Source organism: Monodon monoceros, unplaced genomic scaffold (genome assembly GCF_005190385.1).
Source record: "Monodon monoceros isolate NGI ecotype Baffin Bay Population unplaced genomic scaffold, NGI_Narwhal_1 Super_Scaffold_11, whole genome shotgun sequence".
Classification (NCBI taxonomy): domain Eukaryota; kingdom Metazoa; phylum Chordata; class Mammalia; order Artiodactyla; family Monodontidae; genus Monodon; species Monodon monoceros.
The window spans coordinates 77,266,759-77,286,415 of record NW_021703767.1 but is presented as its reverse complement, the minus strand read 5'-3'; the positions used below and the strand labels follow the sequence as shown (position 1 = coordinate 77,286,415).

General features: G+C 36.3%; 1 protein-coding gene across 2 annotated transcripts; it reads right to left on the bottom strand.

The window, feature by feature from the left end:
- Positions 1 to 1,586: 1,586 nt before the first annotated feature.
- Positions 1,587 to 18,590, bottom strand: TMEM207 (transmembrane protein 207). Of its 2 annotated transcripts, XM_029214869.1 has the most exons (6): positions 18,339 to 18,590; positions 16,452 to 16,489; positions 15,914 to 15,955; positions 10,728 to 10,772; positions 9,544 to 9,686; positions 1,587 to 6,727 (listed from the first exon to the last, which is right to left on the bottom strand). In XM_029214869.1, the coding sequence occupies exons 1-6, from the start codon at positions 18,411 to 18,413 to the stop codon at positions 6,573 to 6,575; spliced, it is 498 nt and encodes a 165-aa protein (XP_029070702.1). In that variant the 5' UTR covers positions 18,414 to 18,590; the 3' UTR covers positions 1,587 to 6,572. The 2 variants fall into 2 exon arrangements, with proteins under 2 accessions (XP_029070702.1, XP_029070703.1); XM_029214870.1 differs by lacking the exon at positions 15,914 to 15,955.
- Between the last annotated feature and the right edge of the window lie 1,067 nt (positions 18,591 to 19,657).

The following is a 19,657-nucleotide window of genomic DNA, read 5'->3' as shown; positions in this document are numbered from 1 at the left end:
GACTTTTTAACAATGTAACTACAATACCATTATCACAGTCAACAACATAAACAACAAATCCTTAATATCATTCTTCCCAATGTCTATTTTGTTCCAAGTGTCTGAAAAATGTCTTTTCCTTTTACTAAATTTAAACTATATAATACAGTGCCTTTGTTTTCTAAAACTATGGAGCAAGAAGTATTGATTAGAGGAGGAAATCAGAGGGAGGCTTTATTTTACTGGTGAAGGGAAAAGCTTCAAGTTTAGTAAATGAAAACAAAATAAGCTAATTTGGTTAATATAGCAGCAACTGAAGCAGTTAGCAAACCTTGTCTAAAACAGACAAAATAAAGGTGAAGGAAACTAAGAATAAAATGCATTATTGGAAAATAAAAATTGGAGGCTAAAAACACAGTGGAGGCTTAATCACATGGAGTTAATGTTCCAGTACTGGTTGTTCTGAGCATATGTCAATTCTTGTTTTCTTCTTAGTGGAATCCTCTCCTTATGCTAATAAATTTATAGTAAAACTGTATTTATAAAGTAGAAAAACTCTCCTCTGAAGCCTTACACAGTTTAGTTTTGGTCCCAAACACTTAAACCTTAAACAGCAAAGCAGAGTTCCTGGGGTTACACAGACTTACCCTTTTTAGTGACCATCTATTGTTACTTGAGTGTGTCCTTTGACTGGCTTACACAGCTTATCAAAGCATTCCTTTCAACCACAAACTCTCCTTAAAAAAAACCCTTATCTCCAGAAAGACCTTAGAACCTCAGTATTGTTTTGGTATCCTTGAGAGATTGGCCTCCCAACCCTTCATCCAACTCTACTCATATAGCATCAATCTATTTTGTTGGCCATGTCACAGGTGACAAACATTCCACATGGTATCAGGTAAGCATGCAATCGTCCACTGATTGTTTAAAATCAGTCCCTAGGCTTTCTTATTTTGTGTCTCTCAATACTCTTCATGAAAAAATAATAGCTCCAGACCTTCTAAATCTAAAAGGCAATTAGTCAGTGGTACCTAAGGCTCTTTAACAGTATAAATTTATCCAGATTTAGATACATAAATGAGAGAATAATCTGAATTGACAGATGAATTCAGGTTTCATATTCGATGAAAAAAGTTAAAGTTGACAATTTATTAAATATAAAGAGATACAAAATTATATTAATTACTAGTGAAAGGGAAATTCTCTAAGTTTTGCTTACTGCATTCCATAAACAGATTTTCCAAAGAGGAAACTTTTCCTCAATAAACATGAGAATGAAACTAAGACACCTGAATTCTTTGATAATTTCAGTGCTTCTGAGCAATACCATTTTTCATCTTACTAATATAAAAATCTGACATCTTGATTGATATACATTACTTGTTTCATGAATCAGATAGATCTAGGCTGGCATAATTTTAGAAGGGGAAAAATAACTATTTCCAAATGCACAAATATAAATTACATTTTGTTTATCACCAAATTATATCATTTTGTAAAAGGACATTACTTTCATTTCATTTTCCCAGAACTACATTTAGTAATATAACAAAAAAATATATACTATTTTTCCAAGACCTAGTATTAAGCAGGAAGAAAAAAGCTTGTATTTTTATTTTGTACAAAATCACAAAGCAAAATGGATTTAAAAGTGAAAGATTCCTTTGGAATGTATACTCTGTTTCCTTTCTTTGTTCTGATTAAAAAAATCTTTCTCTATTGAAAGTGGAGCCTTATAGCCAACACATTTTCATGGTGTCATTTTCTCTTATTCAAACCTGAAGTATTTCACATTTTGCCTTAAATATAATATTCTGGTTGAGTTTCATTTCATTGTCCAGCTGAATGCTATTCAGTCTTATCCTAGCTCTACTTCATTTCCATGAAAGATACTGAATTTTATAGTTGTCTTTTATAAAAGTTGTGCTCCTAACACAAATGAAACGAATTGGAACTACAAAACTGAAAATTAAAGGGGAACTCATGGTCAGGTAGAAAAGTAATAGACTAGACCTATAGGGTCAGTGCTGTAGGTGTCACAGACCACATAAGGAGCATATACACAAATTACCTTGCCTTTTTAGGCAACTCAAACTTACAAATGTCACCCTCAGAAGTACAAGTGTATTTCAAATTTTCTAGACTCTCTGATGGCAGGCGTCTCACCTGGCGCTCAGCTTCATTGTGAGCAACAAGAGCTAAAGTACTAAATGGCTCTTTGCAAATGTGAACCTCGTTATTATTCCATTCTGCTAGAGTGTGTCAAAAACCTAGCTTCATGGTTTCCCTTTAGCCATTAAATCAAATCTAGCCATTGGGGCTAGAATCATGGATAGGCTTTCATGCCCTCTGCTGGACATTCAAAGAAAAAGCTACACCCTTCAGCAGTAAGACAAACCTCCTTTTAAAAAATGAATGCTCTTTAACATGGGAAGAAAAAGAAAATCTAGTCCTATCAAAATTAAAATCTGAGATGCCAGGTTAAATTGAATTTTAATGACTTACTGATGAACTAAGATGCAGGCAAAGATTTTCAGAAATGAGATGACAGAAAGGAACACAGGTTTCTTTTTTTTTAATTTCTATTTTAAATATCATGATAATCTTATAACCCAAATTAGTTTTATCATTTTGTTATTTGCAGTAGTTTTCAGTGGACCATAAAGGGCACTTGCTACGGAACTTTCAAGTCTCTGTCTGGAGGTCAGATTAAAGTAGTAGAAACTCTAGTATCATGAAAAATAATACTAACAAAGTTTATCAGAGAAATACATCCAGAACCTTGTACAATATTTGACACACAGCAGTCATTCAGTAAGTATTTTAAGACATTAAATTAAAATGTGACCTGTGATATTCGACAAAAAATCTTTGTCAGAAAATTTATCTGAAAACAAACTATTTTCTGTCAACCCTACCCACCCGCTTACAGCCTATTCTCCACACTTCTTCCCCAGCCCCCAAAGGTAAACCAACCAACCACACACCAAGCATGAACTTTGGTTAGACTTGCACTGGCACCTAAAATGCAAGTCACTTAAAAATGAATTCTGACGGCTTCAACCCTGACTTTCACTAATGTCTTCATCAAACTCCAGCTGCTGAATCACTAACCCTGTTTCCAGATGTGCTTATATTTTTCTATGTGTTAATTATAACCGCTGCCTGTTCTGTAACTGGAATGGATTTTAACATACGTAGCTTATAGGATATGACCAAAATCTCTTTCGTTAGAGTTACTTATTTGAAATAAATGTAATTATAACCCACATTCTCTGATGTTTATTTCTGTAACCACTTTTGAAGATAAAAGATCATAGTGAAAAAATACTTGCGACAGGAATTAAAAGATCAAATAGTCTCTAGTTTTGTCTCACACTACTTAGCTATGTACCTTGCGTGGTCAGTTATATTTCCAAAGCCCATTTTTCTCATCTATTAAATTAAGGCAGTGTTTTGTGCTTTTTTAAAACAGAATTTTGCTGAGATTTTCAATTATAAAAGTAATGTACACATGTTACTGAGCAATTAGAAAAATCTAAAAAAGTGAATAAAAAATAAAATCACCTGTAGCCCCACCACCTAAAGACACTTATGTTTAACATTTTTCCTTGTGATATGATTTCCTCTGTTTGTTTGCAACTGCAAAGTATAAATCTGCCAAACCTTTATTTGTTTAACTTCATTTTTATTAAAGTAACACTTGCATTTAGTTTTAAAAGTCAGATAGTACTATAGGCTCATGATGAAAATCAACACATCTCTGCTCTACCTGTTCCCACACAGCATTATCTCCAAATACTATTTCTTGAGGAAATAATTTTCAACTCTTTGGCATTTTGTTTCAGATATTCATTTCCACATGATGTACTTTACTACTATTTCTTGATTTTTAAAAAAATTTAGATATTATTCATTGATTCCACACAATCTGAGATTAGGATTTAATTTCTAACCCTAACCTCATCCAAACTTTCCTCCTCTGCCTACACTGTCAATATGAATAACCCTCATTTTATAATTCAACATCAATTATTTACATTATTCACAACTTAACCATTTGGGCGGTTAATCCAACTTTTGTTTTTCATAGATTTATAATCACCTTGTTTTTTCAGTTTCTTCACTTTCCATTTACCAATCGTTAGTTTATCACCACATTTTCATTACAGATTTTTCCTTAATCTTACCTCTTATTCTCTTATAGCTATTCACTGTCATGTTCTGATTGGAACTGGCTTTTCTCTGGGCTGCTTCAATGCTATCTTCCTGTAGATGAAGTTCATCATCATTCCCAAAATTCTCTTCACCTCTCTTGCCTCTAACTCTTGGGCATTTCTGCATTGGTTCAGCAGGAATTTGCTTGATTATTCTCAGTTTCTTTCCATAGGTCCTTTAGCATAGCGGAGAAACTTGAAACCCCAGTCAGATATGATTTATCTATCTTTATCTATCTTAGACATCTTTCCATGTACTAAAACTTGTTGCTAATTTTCTTCATCATCTTCTTGCCACTCTCTTTGTTCTTGTGAATTAAAAAGCCCTTTTACTCCTTTACTATAATCTTCGTGGGTTTAAGAAGAGAATGGATATGTTCAATCTACCATGTATAACTTAAAGTTATACAGCACTGTCAGCTGTCCCTGGCTCTTAGTCACAGTCACTTTTGTAAGGCTTCATTCTCATCAAATTCCCATCCAGTTATTTTTGGAACTTTTGAGAACTAGTGAGCTTTACTTATAAAATTGTTTGAATACATAATAAGTGCCAGGCTGTTTTAGGGGCTTGGGATATAAATTAGTGTATAATACAAAGATCCCTCCTTCATGGATTTATGTTCTAGCAAGGGAAGGCTGACAGCAGATTATAAATCGAATTTTACTATGCAGTATAGTAGAAGATGATAAGTAGAAGACAACAGATGTTATGCGAAAAGGAGTAGTGTACCTGAGACAAGGAGGTGAAAGTGCTAGGGTTGGGAGAAATTGCAATTTAAAGTAGGGTAATCAGGGCAGACCTCACTGAAAAAGTGACTTTCAAACAAAGACTTACAGGAGGTGAAGGCGTGAAGCAATGTTGATATCCGGGAGAAGAGTTTTGCAGGCAAAAGGAACAGAAAGCGCTAAGGCTGGAAAGGTCAAATGGGGGTTGGGTACAGCCTGGCAGGTTTGAGGGCAGGGTTCCTGGAGCAAATGAGTAAGTGTGAGAGTCACTAGAAAGGAGAACTGAGAGGCATATGGATCCTCTAGGGCCATGTGTCAAGGACTTTTGTCATTTTCTGAGTGAGATATGTTGTCATTGGAGTTTAGTTAAGGAACATGATCCTCCTTATGCTATAAGAGTCCTACTCTAGTTACTGTGTTGGAAATAGAATATAGGAGGGCAAAGCTGGGAGCAAACAGACCCGTTTAGATGCTATTACAGTAATTCAGGGAAGAACTGACAGTACATGGCTCACACCAGAGATGGCATAAGAAATGTTTAGAATCTAGAACTATTCTGAAGGTAGAGCCAAGCTAAGGCATTTCCTGATGTAGGAAGTCACATAAACGGAAAACTGAAGGCTCAAGTTATTTGGTCTGAGCACCTGGAAGCTTGCTATTACCATCAATTAAGATAGGAAAGGTTTGGATAAACATGTTTGTGAAGATATTAGGAGATAAGCTTGGTCAAAGTTAAATTTGAAAGGTATATTAGACTAACAAGTGAAGATGTCAACCATTCTGTTCAACGAAGACCATATGGCGTCTGCCACGGATGTCTTTTCCTGGACCCCTTGCTCATGGCCACTGCAAAAATGTCACATGATGATATCTCACTGCTACTTCTGTAGTTAGAGTCCTCAATGGGAATACTGATATCTATGCCAAGGGTTCTTACCATGGTTTGCTAAGAAATGCCAAGTCTTGAGGCACCGGTCTTGGGCTCTGAAGTCTGCACTCACTCATATAAAATGGGAGCCTCTGCTTCTCCACACTGTGGGATTACACGTGCCTCACAGCTTAAGTAGTCTCCTTCAGCTTCAATCAACACTTTCTCCCTTCTCAGGCTGTGACATACAACTCCTTGAACTTTTAATCTTCCTCTTCATTCATCCTTCACCCTTCAACTCCAAATGGTCCTTCTTCCTACTCTCTCCCCTCACCCTAATTCAAATATTCTCTTTCTGGTTCTGGGTCTGGACATGTATGCATCTCTGTTTGGGTCACTGTTAAATTATGATAATTTTATTGACTCCATACTAGGGAAGAGGTCAAATTAAAATAGAGATTGAGGCAGAAAAATTTGTGATGTGTACGACAGCAAAATCCTAAACTTAATGGAAGCCACTCCTTGAGTTAAGTACTGCCTATCTGAGTACATGGAGAAACTTGATTAGGAGCATAAAAGTATAAAGCAACAGTGACATACCAAGAGTCCACTAATTTACTACGGTGACATCTCCATGCTCCAAATTCTTTTCCTACATTCATGCTTTTGTCTATTTGTCCTTTTTTAGACTACATTAATTGATCTCTAGGAATTCCCACTAAATGAAAGAACTGTTCTTAAATTTTATGTTTTGGAATTAAAAATATTTCTAAGAGTTTCAATTAATCATCCAGATCTAAAATCGGCTTGATTTTACAATTTTTTTCATATGGAGGTGGGGGGCCTAAAGCACCAAAACATGGAACATGATACAATTCAGGATTTTGAGTTTGAAGGTGCATTCCAATTCCAGTTGGATTCACAGCTGTTTCTGTCCCTGGAAAGAGAAAGGTGGAGGCATAATCTTTCTAGTCAGCATAAAACAGAAGCACATGAACGGCCTAATAAAATCTGGCATTTCTTGGATCACTGGAGCAACAGAAAATTGTTTGTTCCCTTGAGAAAAAATTTACAACCATATCACTCTCTGCCACGGTAGTTTAGTCATTACAGCAAGAAAATTTGCTCTCATGAACAGATTAGACCATCACTGACTAAGCCATAAAGAAGCACCTACAACTTAACAGCTGAAACTAGAAGAAATATCCCTTTTGGAAGATCAGAAGACAAGATTCCTGTAAACACTAATGGCATTTTAGCTAATGCTTCCATCATGAGATACGCAAATATCACTAGAAACGTTAAAGTATTACCTCTGAACTTCATTATTTTATATGTATGCTCTGTAAACTGCAACTCACGCAATTAATTAATTTCAACATCTCTATGATGAATAGTAAAAGTATCAAGTTGTGAAAAGTTTTCAATTTTTAAATTCTCAAATTTAAAATTTTGAAATCAAAGCTCTTGACTTTAGATTATGCACACTACAAGCCATTATATATCAAAAAACAAACATTTTCTTCCTGAAACTGATCACCTTGAGAGATCATGCACTTATTCCAACAGTTCTTTGGGAAGTCTTCTATTAGTATTGGCTTGAAAGACTGTTTTTGAGTCACACAGGAAATCAACAGTAATATTTTATAACCATTTCTCTCTTTATATTTTTTCTTTTATTCACAAGGGTCTTTACCTTTCTGGGAATGATTTGGCTTCTTCTTCCCAAAACAATAATAACAACCATAAATTCACCTTTAAAAAAGAAACTACACCCTTAAACTAAATCTGGCTCTTTGACTGTTTTTGTATATTAAATTGAAATAGCACAAACATGTCCATTCATTTGCATATTGTCTCTGGCTGCTTTTTCTACTATAATTGCAGAAGTGAGTCATCCCCACACACTTGCAAAGTCAAACATTTTGGCCTTTGATATAAAAAATGTGCTGACCTCTTTCTTAAAGGGTTAAGATTCAATACCATTGAGAAGATTCCAAAGAACATGCCACAGTTATCAAAATGATTCCAAGAGTAGTTACATATCAGGCAATAGCTGCCTCACTGGAATCCATATGTAGATTACTCAAAATTATTGCTTTGGAGTGCATTCTATTTATTTAGAATCATGAATTTCCATAATATAATAATTCAAATATTATTATAATATGTGAAGGGTGGGACCATATTTAGAATATAAATCTCACCTCCTGGTTCAACACTTTTCTTAAGGGGTTATTTATTTAATTGAATAATCTACTCCTAGGTTATTACACAATTTTTTTACACCTCAGTTTGCTGTTGTGCCATAAAAATCTAGTGATGGTATCTGCATTTATAAAAACAAGGCTAAATGAATGTAAAGTGCTTAAAACAAAGCCTGACGCACATTAAAATTGATTGTCACTATTATTAGTAGTGATAATAGTATTAGCATTATTACTATATAGCAAGAACTGTATTATGCTAAGAGTATGATGCATTTTCTTTTATTTACAATAGTATTTCCCAAACTTTCCTATCTTAATGGTTAAATAATGATTTAATCATTATCCTTACTAATGTTACAACACAGATGGGCTTCCCTGGTGGCGCAGTGGTTGAGAGTCCGCCTGCCCATGCAGGGGACACGGGTTCGTGCCCCGGTCTGGGAAGATCCCACATGCCGCGGAGCGGCTGGGCCCGTGAGCCATAGCTGCTGAGCCTGCGCGTCCGGAGCCTGTGCTCCGCAGCGGGAGGGGCCACAGCGGTGAGAGGCCCGCGTACCGCAAAAAAAAAAAAAAAAAAAGTACTGAATTTTGATATTAAAACATTTTAGTTTATTTTTACCCCACTTCCTATTTAGCTGTTAGATTTTCCAGGACATCTCCTGCTCTGTTGAAAATCTTATGCTGATCCAAGTTTCTGAAGGGCAGCTGTTAATCTCTACCAAGCACTCTTGAGGCAACTGTAGTATACAATGCAGTGCCTTAACAGGAAAGTTTCATAACAGACGGTCTCTGGATGAGGACACTGCTTAACATGAAGAAATAAACTAGCAATTGTCACTTCCCAGAAATCAGAAAATTGTCATTTTTCTATTTACAGCTGAGGCTAGCAATTACACATAACTCAAGACCATACTTTCCTCCATTTCATACCTCTTAATGGAGACTGGAAAATAATAGGAAAGGCATGGTTTGGAGGGTGGGGTTTGGGAGCAGACAAGATCAGGATGCTGCCAATATGTCTGGGGAGAAAGGACATGAGTATTGACACTTGCCTGTCTAATTCCAGTATTTCAGGCTCTGCAGTGGCAGCAGACAATCTATAAATTGTTGTTCAATATTACTGCAGGTAAGTGAGACATGGAGAGCTTTGTAAATGAGACTATGAACACGGGGTAGGATAGATGGATATTAAAATCCCAGAGATGCTCTTCTCTTCTGTACCCTAAACCTTACCATTCACTTGGAGTGTCCAGCCCTGTGTATCTTTTCCCTTCTGCTTGTTGACTGAATGACATGTTTAGGTTCTATCCCCATACTCAACTCTGAGTCACTTCCCCAGGACACATTTTTTTTTTTTCTTTTGGGGTCTTTTTCTTCTGAAGTTTTCTCATTTAGACTCTCTCCCCAGTGCATGCCTTTGAGTCTTCAATAAACCATGTCTCGTTCTATGTTTACAAATCTGCTTTTCATAGATTAGATTTTCAACCCACACAAAACTATAAGGTTTCCAGAGAGGAAGTCTAGAAGTGTGTAGACAGCTTACCATAAACAGGGTCCAAGTCTCCAACAGCAAAAACAGCCATGGTGCATCTTCGGGGACCATTTTGGAGTTTCCTCAGCCAGCACTGGAGGCAGAAGAGCACTGCTCCACAGAGAAGAGCCACCAGGAAAATCAGCAGCAAGAACCTTATGCAAGAAGAAGAAAGGGAGGAGTGAGGTGGAGCATTCTGGGAAGTTAAGAGCCCCTGCTACTTCCCAGAAAGGGGCAAAAACTCAACAAGACTGGATACAAGCAATCTGGGAGGCCAAATTCCTTAAGCAATCTCCCACCACCACTCATACATTTTCACTGACTCTGGAATGTTCACTGAGCTTACAGGGGGTCAGTCTTGCCAGGTAATCTTAACTGTTTTCTCTTTAGAAATTGGAGAGTGGTTCAAAAGAGCATCATCTTGATTCCTTAACTCATTCATCCATTATTCCTTCCATTCAGCCATCCATTCATTCATTCTACTAGAATGTAAGTGACCAAATAGATTTTAGATGTTGGAGCTGGGGATTCACAGGTTGACAAGACAGGGTCTCTGTCTTTGAGGAGCTAACCATCTAATTGAGAGAACTGGTAATGTTTAGTTTTGAAAATACAGAAGCCAAGGTTTAGGAAGTTATAACAATCCTTTTTTGTCATATTCTGAATGGCTTTTAGGGTCAGAACTAAAATCAGTGGAGGAGTCATTTTGGGAGATTTCAAGATAAAGAACAATGATTTTACCTTTAAAAATATCCAACTTGGGAATAAACTATTATTCTTAAAAATAGTAAGCTCCCGGGCTTCCCTGGTGGCACAGTGGTTGAGAGTCCGCCTGCCGATGCAGGGGACATGGGTTCGTGCCTCGGTCCAGGAAGATCCCACATGCTGCGAAGCGGCTGGGCCCGTGAGACATGGCCGCTGAGCCTGCGCGTCCGGAGCCTGTGCTCCGCAACGGGAGAGGCCACAACAGTGCGAGGCCCGCGTACCGCAAAATAAAAAAAAAAAAGTAAGTTTCCTGTCATAGGAAGTGTTTAAGTAAACACTAGCCAACAACCTGAAAGTGATGTTTCTGTTGATCCACATGGTCCCTAAAGTTTTCTTATGCTCTATGATTTCATATTCTATCTCAATTATTTAGGAAAAGGAGTGTCATATACCACTAAAGGTTTTATAACACAAATTGAGGGTGTCCTTACCAGATATACCAGCCATTTGTGTACTGATCTTTATAGTTTGTGCACCTGGTAATAAAGGAAGAGCAGTTAGTGCTGGACCTCTAGAGGGACAAGGATTATTCTTCTGGACTGTAGTATTTGTTCTGACCACACTTATTTCCTCAACAATCACCTACCCACTGCACCCCCCATAATTACACAAATGTTTACTGAATGTCCACTTCATTTAAGGCACTGAGAATACAGGTAAATGTGAGACTGTCAGATATGTAAGCAGATAATTGCACTGTAATAGGCTTGATTCTAGAGTTATGAATACTGTTGTGCATTGAGAAGGTAGTGACTAATTTTCAGGGCTAACATGTCATAGGTGTTAGGCATTAGGCAGATAACCATTGCAGTATTCTGTTTATTCAGAGACCTAGAGTTTTTCAAAATGCAAATTCTCCAGGGAAATTTCATAATCTCTATTATCCTTTAATATCTTGGTAAGGAAGATATTACTAAACCAGGCCTGTAGACTGGTTGGAGAAAAAAATTAGAATAAAAGTAAAATGGGTGTGTGTGGTCACACATACCATTTACCAAGGAGTTAGAAGTTGATCTTCCATTAGGATGGTTAAACCATTTTTGTATCTAGGCACAACTCAGTCATTCCTGGGTTTAGGTTAAAAAGGTGACACAAAAACAAAGTTCACAGTGTAATTTTCAGGAGGTTTAACTCCCCAGGGGTAGACACTCAAGCGCTATTCATTCCAGAGTCCCTCACTATATCAGACACGGGCACTAAATGTATGTTTGCTGATGGACTTTTTTCACACCTTAGTGTATGGGCCGCTGTTCAAGTATTCTAGCATTAAATAGTGGAAAACCGTTCATCACAGCCTGATAAACTTCTGAGATAGAGCTGTACTTAATCATGTCTTCTTCGGCCATTGTTAAAATAATACTTAGTACTTTTCAGCTTGAAAGCATTTTTAAATGTCAGCTAATTTATTGCTCTCAGCATCTCTAAGGAAGCAGTGTGTCACGTTTATTATTATACTAGTCAGAAATGACTTTTTAACATATGTGAAGTATCAACTCAAAAATTTTACCACAAACATTTAAGACAAACGTCAGTCACCCCGACGACAAGATTTTTTTGTGTGTGTGCACCTAGAGGGTTTAGCCAAGTATATAGGTATAAATGGCAGGGGGGAAAATGGCAACTGAAGTATAAATTTCAAAAACATCCTAAAACAAGTGATCATCAATAAAGGATTATAAAGATAATTAATGGAACATCCTTATAAAGGAATATTATCCATTCATCAAAGAGAATATAGATTTATATTTATAATTAAACAAAATAATACAGAGAGCTCAATTCTACTTTGTATATTTTCTTTTATGTAAATACAATGATTTCACTACATAGGTATTATACAGTTAGTATGTATACATATATACCAAATTACTAACAATGCTTGCTTCTCTTGAAGATGGTATTGTGAGGCACTTTATATTTTCAGTATTTCTATATTCTTTGAATTTTTATAATGTACATACATCACTTTTGTAGTCATAAAATTTTCACATAGTATATTATAAATACAAAAAATCTTTAAAATGTAGTATCCCACTTTAAAGATGTATGTAGAGAAATACTCCTGGTGTCCTGGCTCAATAAAACAGCTCAAGGTTCTTGGTTTTGAGTCTTGAAATCTAAGCTTATGACCAGAAAAAAGTATGGATTGCTTTATCTTCCTCCACATATAAATCTCTGCTTCTCTCCTTTACATTTAAAAATAGACCATATACTTATTAAAATGTCAATTCTAAATATTAACTACCTTATGTCATTTCTTTTTGACACTCAATAAGTGTCAATTATTAAGTGGCTCTTATTGAGCCACTCAATATTTTTTTCAAGTGCTAACAATTATCCAAACTTATTTACTTTACTTCCTTTTTCTGACCCTGTGCACACACTGGTGAAGTTACTGATATGCAATAAAATGGCCAGGAAGCAGTTAGCTGGAGAAATGCAAAGTGGTCATACAATTTCACAACTGCAGGCTCCTTTGGGATCATTTATTTCACCTTTAGGATTTTGCACACTGTGCAACAGACACTCACAGTGGGAAAGGAAATGGGAGGTCACTACCTGACCAAAGAACTTAAACTAGAATAGAGGTCTTCTGACTCCATGTGCCTCCTTCCTCACCATTGTTTCCATGTCTTTTACAAGTTCAATTTTTAAACAGAAATTTTTTGAGTTCTTAAAAAAAATTAAAAGTGTCTGAACAATATCAGTATTTTAAATATTTAAATTTTAGGTGCAAGATCTTCAGTGTAGAAAAAGTTATTTACCCAGAGATTTACTTATGCTTGATCAAATTGGGATGGGGATGCCAAAAAGATAAAAAAGAAATCCAGGAGAAGTGAGAGCTGACTATAACGTTTAAGGAAGACATTTCCAATCATCAGAGCTCTCTAGAAGTAGGTGACGTAGGAGATAATTTCCGTCCCTTCCAGAACAACCAGTGCCCTACTTTGACGTATGGAGATAATTCCTGCTCTATAGGGATGGTTAAACTAGTTGATCTTAATTTTTTTTTTCTCAGTGCTGAGAATCTGTGGACCTAAGATTAACTGCAAATTCATTACTTGGATAAATAGAAGAAGAGTGCAAAGTTGTTTCATTGGCTTCTCTACTAGAATTATCCATAATTTCCTGTGCTGGGCATTCTTCTAAACCAGTTGTATAACTTCATATGAATTAACTCACTTTCAAACTTAAAATGCTATAAAGTGGGGTCATACTATTATAATCCTCACTTTACAGTTGAGACAATTCAGTCATAAAGAGATTAAGTAACTTGTTCATGATAAGACGGTGGAAGTGGCAGAGGCAGGCTTTAAACCCAAATGGTCTGGCTGTGGAGTTCATGTCTCTTACCACCATGCAGCATTGTAACTGGGGAGAGTAAAATTCATCTCTAGCCTCATATTACTATGTGGACTACTGCCTGAATGGATTCAATATTCTGTGTTCCAAAATGCTTTAAGAAAATATTAAAAATACAAAAAAAAATTAGAAATGAGAGCACAGAGAGTAGCAGACAAATAAGCCAAAAGTGAGATCAGTTTGTAAACTGAATGTAGTAAATCTAAGCTTTCTAGCAATTAATAGGATGAAAGAGAGAATTGGTTATATAGCATCCTCTAAAATGAATAAAAACAGGCAGCATTATTCACCAAATGCACAACTATTCCAGCTATAGAAATGAGAGACAAATTCAAACTATGGGGCTTCATAAAGAGGTTGTCTTTAACAACAGGAACAATGTTTCTCACAGTACTCTTAGAATAAATGCAATAATAAATTTCATGGGTCCTTTCTGTAAAAATTACTCTTAACAGAAGCCGGAATGCAATTCAGCTACAATAATTTGGGGGAGGGACAGGTGCCAAATCATATCATCCAGAGACCAGTGGCCTGACCTAATTAATCTGGGGTGGGTAAATTGTACAGTACCCAAAAGGATGGTTGGATTGTGTACCCCTAGGTATTTCACCAGGTGTGTAATTTTCTCTAAATATTGGACGTGCAGTGTGGATTTGTAGTGAAAATCCCTGGCTCAGGAATCAGTCATAGGCCCAGATGCAAGCTCTGCCTTTTACTTGTTTAATCTTGAACAAAATACTTAACTTCCCCAAGCCAGGTAATATGGTAGACTATCATCAGCAATGTATTAATGCAATTAATTTACAGAATCCCATATGCTTATGATTTTATTTATGTTTTGTAAAATACCCTATTTATGTACATACATGTACATCAGTGTACGTGGTTATTTCTGGGAAAGGGAAAAGATTAAAGGTGTAATTTTTCAGAGGGACTCTGACGTGTTTGATTTCATACACTAAATTACTTATAATATCTAAATTATACACAAAAGTCTAACAATGCAATGTTTATACTAAAGATGCAGTTATAAAAATAAATTGATCGGCAGCCGCATAGCACAGGGAGATCAGCTCGGTGCTTTGTGACCACCTAGAGGGGTAGGATAGGGAGGGTGGGAGGGAGACACAAGAGGGAGGAGGTATGGGAATATATGTATATGAATAGCTGATTCACTTTGTTATACAGCAGAAACTATCACACCATTGTAAAGCAATTATACTCCAATAAAGATGCTAAAATAAATAAATAAATAAATAAATTGATCGGGTTAGAGCAGAAAAAAATTAGTCTTGTGCTGGAAAAAAAATGTAACTAGAACTAATAATAGATCTCACAAACACCTTCCTGGGTTGGCAAAATATTTGAAATATTGTGTCTACCTTCAATACATTTCCTTACCTTATATGAGCTCTCCACAAAATCAGCCACTTTCTTGCCTTCTGTGTCTTAATTTTCTGTTAATTTGCATTATATTTGAGGTGGTTTCTTGTTTTTATTCAAAAGCAATGATATTAAATAATGACTAATATAACAGACATTTACATGCAAAATGATGTAGCCAAAAAGTTTGTACCTAAGTACTAATTTAAGTCCTGCAATTAATTTGTTACTATCTCTCTTTGGGCCTCAATTTCTTCACCCAAAAAAAAAGGCCAGTAGCCTCAGTGACTCTAAAGTTAGCCTATAAAGTTCCTCAATACCATATTCTCCTGTCATGTTGATTGGCGAATTAGATTCAACATTTCTGATCCTTTCCAATTATGAATTTCTTTATTCTATTATTCTGGGTCAAAGGCAGAAGACGAAAGGGCAAGATGAGACAGCCATGAGGTCCAAAGTTAGGTAAGCACACCAATAGTCAAAAGTCCATTATGTCACCAACACCAGAAGACAGAGGAAAATGCAAGTCCAAAATCAAGGCAAAGAAACAGCAATGGAGAGCCGCCATGCAGTAGCTGAAAGAGTGGCACACATTTAATGAGCACATGATCAATAATGGGATGATCCATCAGAAATAGGTGAAGGATTCCAGGGCCAAGGAAAGCACCCCAGCCAGCATGGCCTCATAATCTGGAGACAATGCCCAGAGACCCCGGCCTTGAGGGTAACAGTCAATGATAAAAACAGCTAGCTGGCGGTGAGGGCTGCTCCCAGGAGAAGACAGGGCTTGGCAGAAGTGCTTTCTGACACTTGCACGAAGTCTCAGTACATTACAGTTATCGGTAATCAGCAGCAGCTTTATTAATGGCACCTTCTCCCCATCTCCCGAATAGAACTCTGAGAAGAATTAAGCCTACAGTACGAAAAGTGAGAAAATAGTGTCAATTATTCACATAGCATATCAAGGGCACTTTGAAAGGTACACATAATACAGGTTAGATCTTTGGTAGTTGGCTTATATTTGAAACCAAATTACCCAGAAAACTGTCTCCCATCATCCCTGTGAGTTACACATGTGGATGGAGTCATAGAGGAAGTCATGATTCTTTCATGAACTTAAAGGACACTTAAAACTTCAAGTGTGGAGAATTCAGTGAGCAAAAATACCTAGAAATCAACTAGGTCCCTTATTCATTTAACAAAGCTGATCACAATGAAAGTGCATATTTTCTGCTTTTAGAAAAATTGAGCCATTTGCATTTAAAAGCAATTTACTTTTTATTTTTCTTGCATGATTATAATGATCATTTGAAACTCAGTTGGGGCTTCTCAAATGACTTGAGACATTTTTATTCTTTGAATTTTGAAAATGCTGAATAGAACCATGGAGCCTCTTGCTATTTACTTACATTTCATTTTCTTCACATGGTGAGTCCGATAGCACCAACTGAAACACATGTTTAGAACAATGAAATCAAAACATTTCATGTCTAATCCTCTAATACAGTGCCTAGAGACAATGTGTGTTTATATCATTTTGCTTGTTTTTCTGTTTTAATTAAAAGCTCCGCAGCAGAGTCTATTGGTGCAAAGAATTGTAATTGAAAAAAATCTCTGGGTAGATTCTCCAGCTCAGCAGTGACAGGAGATATATACTGGGAGCCAGATTCCTATCCTACACACCGCCATAGGTGGGTGTGAAAACACTTTTTCTATAGGCAGATTTTGCTTTATCTAAAGAGCTTTTGTGCACCTTGCATTTTTCTTTGTTTTCACATTTTAGCTAGAGGAAGGAGTTTCATTACTTGTGAATATTATTTTCACGTAAAGGAATCAAGTTCCCTACGTGAAAACTGAAGTCCATTCCCTTAGCGTTAGTGGATATTAAATACAAGACCGAAGGAGGGAGTGATTTTAACCTGCTCTAAGGCTAAGGTCAACCTAAGATCCATTGACATTCCTGTTGAGATTTACATTTTTCTCTTTATCAAAGAAGAGGGGAAAACTAATAACCTTGATTGCTTTGTTTTAAAAGACCCAAACCGTAAGTATTCTAACACAATTTTCTTATCCTCTGTGTTGAGCCTTATAGGTTACAATAACTCACGTCACAGGAAAGAAAGTACTCCTATCTAGAGGACTTGCTTATAGGTTTGTCTTTCTCTTGAACTGAGACCATTTTCATGTACAATGAGAAAACTTGTTGAATATTATTTATATGTAGCCCTAAACATTGTGTTGATGAGGTCTGTGAAGTATTTATTTTCCTGGACCCTACATACAAATATCAATACAAGTAAGAAGTTACAAAATTTAAAATCATAGACTTGGAAATTTTGCGTGAGATACGTTTTTTTTCCCCTTAATCCCAAACTCATCTTCTTCAGCACCTCATATTTATTCCACCAAGTTTGTCTGGGCAAAGAGATTTGTGGAGTTGCAGATGGAGTCATGAATTGGCCATCAGAGAACGTGGTAATGAACAATTTATAAGCACAGAAAATGAGTTGCACTCTCTTTTGCTAGAATGCTGCAAATAGACTTGCATACTAACTGAGAGGAAAATGAACGTTCAAATTTTGTCCATAAAGAAAGTTTATTTATGAGCAGATAAAATCATTTAGGATCCAGCTTCACAGATAAACAAATAAAGCCAGCATTTCACTTTCAAGTCACTTCCTTGAAACCCTAGCAAGAAGTACACAGTGTTACATTATTACTACCTCAGTTCCAATGTCAGACTTTGCAGTTATCAAGAAATGGGGAGTGAAGTCTTAATATATTTCATACCTAAATATTTCAGATACGTTGCATTCAAGAAACACAGATACAGAAATGCAGAGATTAGTCAGAATGAGATACTAGAGCAGAGGAATCAAAATAGACTCTAAGATGGTTCTGTCTGTGCTGTTCGGCACTGAAAAACTGTTGAGCCTCAAGTATGGCTTTGGGCAACAGTAAACATACCTTAAATTAATCCTGCCACAGCATTTTATGTCAATAACACTTCTGATTTTTAAAAATTTTACAGCATAACAAAGTTAAAAAAATATTGATCACATCATATTTCAATAGCAATAGAACTAAATAAAGAAGACATAGGACTAAGGTCATAAACCATTTTGTTATCTGTATGTTTAACCAATATATATAATGCCCTAAGATTCTGGTAACACATTCTTAAACGGAATCTTCTAACTGTCGGAGTCATTGTTACCCAAACCACAAATCTATAACAAATCAGATCCTTAGAGTAGTAGCTTTGAAAATCTTTTCCCAGAAAGAGAGATGGTTACCTGGAATAGTGGCAAACACAAGATTCCTGTTTTTGAGACCATCGAAGTGACACTTAGAAGTCTGGATCTCGACATAACTTAAAGGACAAGAGGCTCAAAGATAGTGGTTTGCTGTCTGTGTTTATCTCCGTCTTTCTCAGAACGTGTTAGCTTCTCTATAAGTTCTGCTTCATGCCAGGGCACTCATTAATGCTGGCTCCTTGTGACTGGTAAAGTGCCTGCCAGGAGCTGGAATTTTAGGTGCAAGCTCACAGGTACTGAAAGTTCAAGGATTTCAGTTTAAGCTCAGAACACTGATAATGTTTCTCAAACCCTTAAAAGCCAGGGTAATACATGCTGACCTGCAAAACTAGCTGGCTGTTGAAATAACTTACAACATTCAAGTGCATGTTTTTATTCCAGGGTACTTCTGGGTTGTTTGTTTGTTTGTTTTGTAGATTTTTTTTTGGAAAATTTATGTTTCCTTCCCTTTGTTGGTCCTCTTTGCTCTTCTTTTCCAAAACATCATTTTCAGTCCCAGGTGTAACCCAACCTTGGACATAAAGCTTTCCCCGTCTCATAATAATTGCAGCTTACTTTTAAACAGAGTATATTTCAATATATATATAAATGAAAGAACTCCAACACAACTGCCAACAAAAAAGTTACCAAAAATGTCAAAGGAAGTTCTGAAAAAGAACAACTAAAGAGGCACTAAACTACTATATATTAAGACATTATAAAAGCATAAAAATTGGTACTGACACATGTAGACAAAAAGATAGATGGAACAGAATAAAGTTCAGAAATAAATTAAAATACACATAGAGATTTATTTCAACTACCATTTTATTTTATTTTTTTAACATCTTTATTGGAGTATAATTGCTTTACAATGGTGTGTTAGTTTCTGCTGTAAAACAAAATGAATCAGCTATATGTATACATATATCCCCATATCCCCTCCCTCTTGTGTCTCCATCCCACCCTTACTATCCCACCCCTCTAGGTGGTCACAAAGCACTAAGCTGATTTCCTGTGCTATGTGCTGCTTCCCACTAGCTATCTATTTTACATTTGGTACGGTATATATGTCAATTCCACTCTCTCACTTCATCCTAGCTTACCCTTCCCCCTCCCCATGTCCTCAAGTCCATTCTCTACATCTGCATCTTTATTCCTGTCCTACCCCTAGGTTCTTCAGACCATTTTTGTTTTTTTAGATTCCATGTATATGTGTTCGCATGTGGTATTTGTTTTTCTCTTTCTGACTTGCTTCACTCTGAATGACAGTCTCTAGGTCCATCCACCTCAATACAGATAAATCAATTTCATTTCTT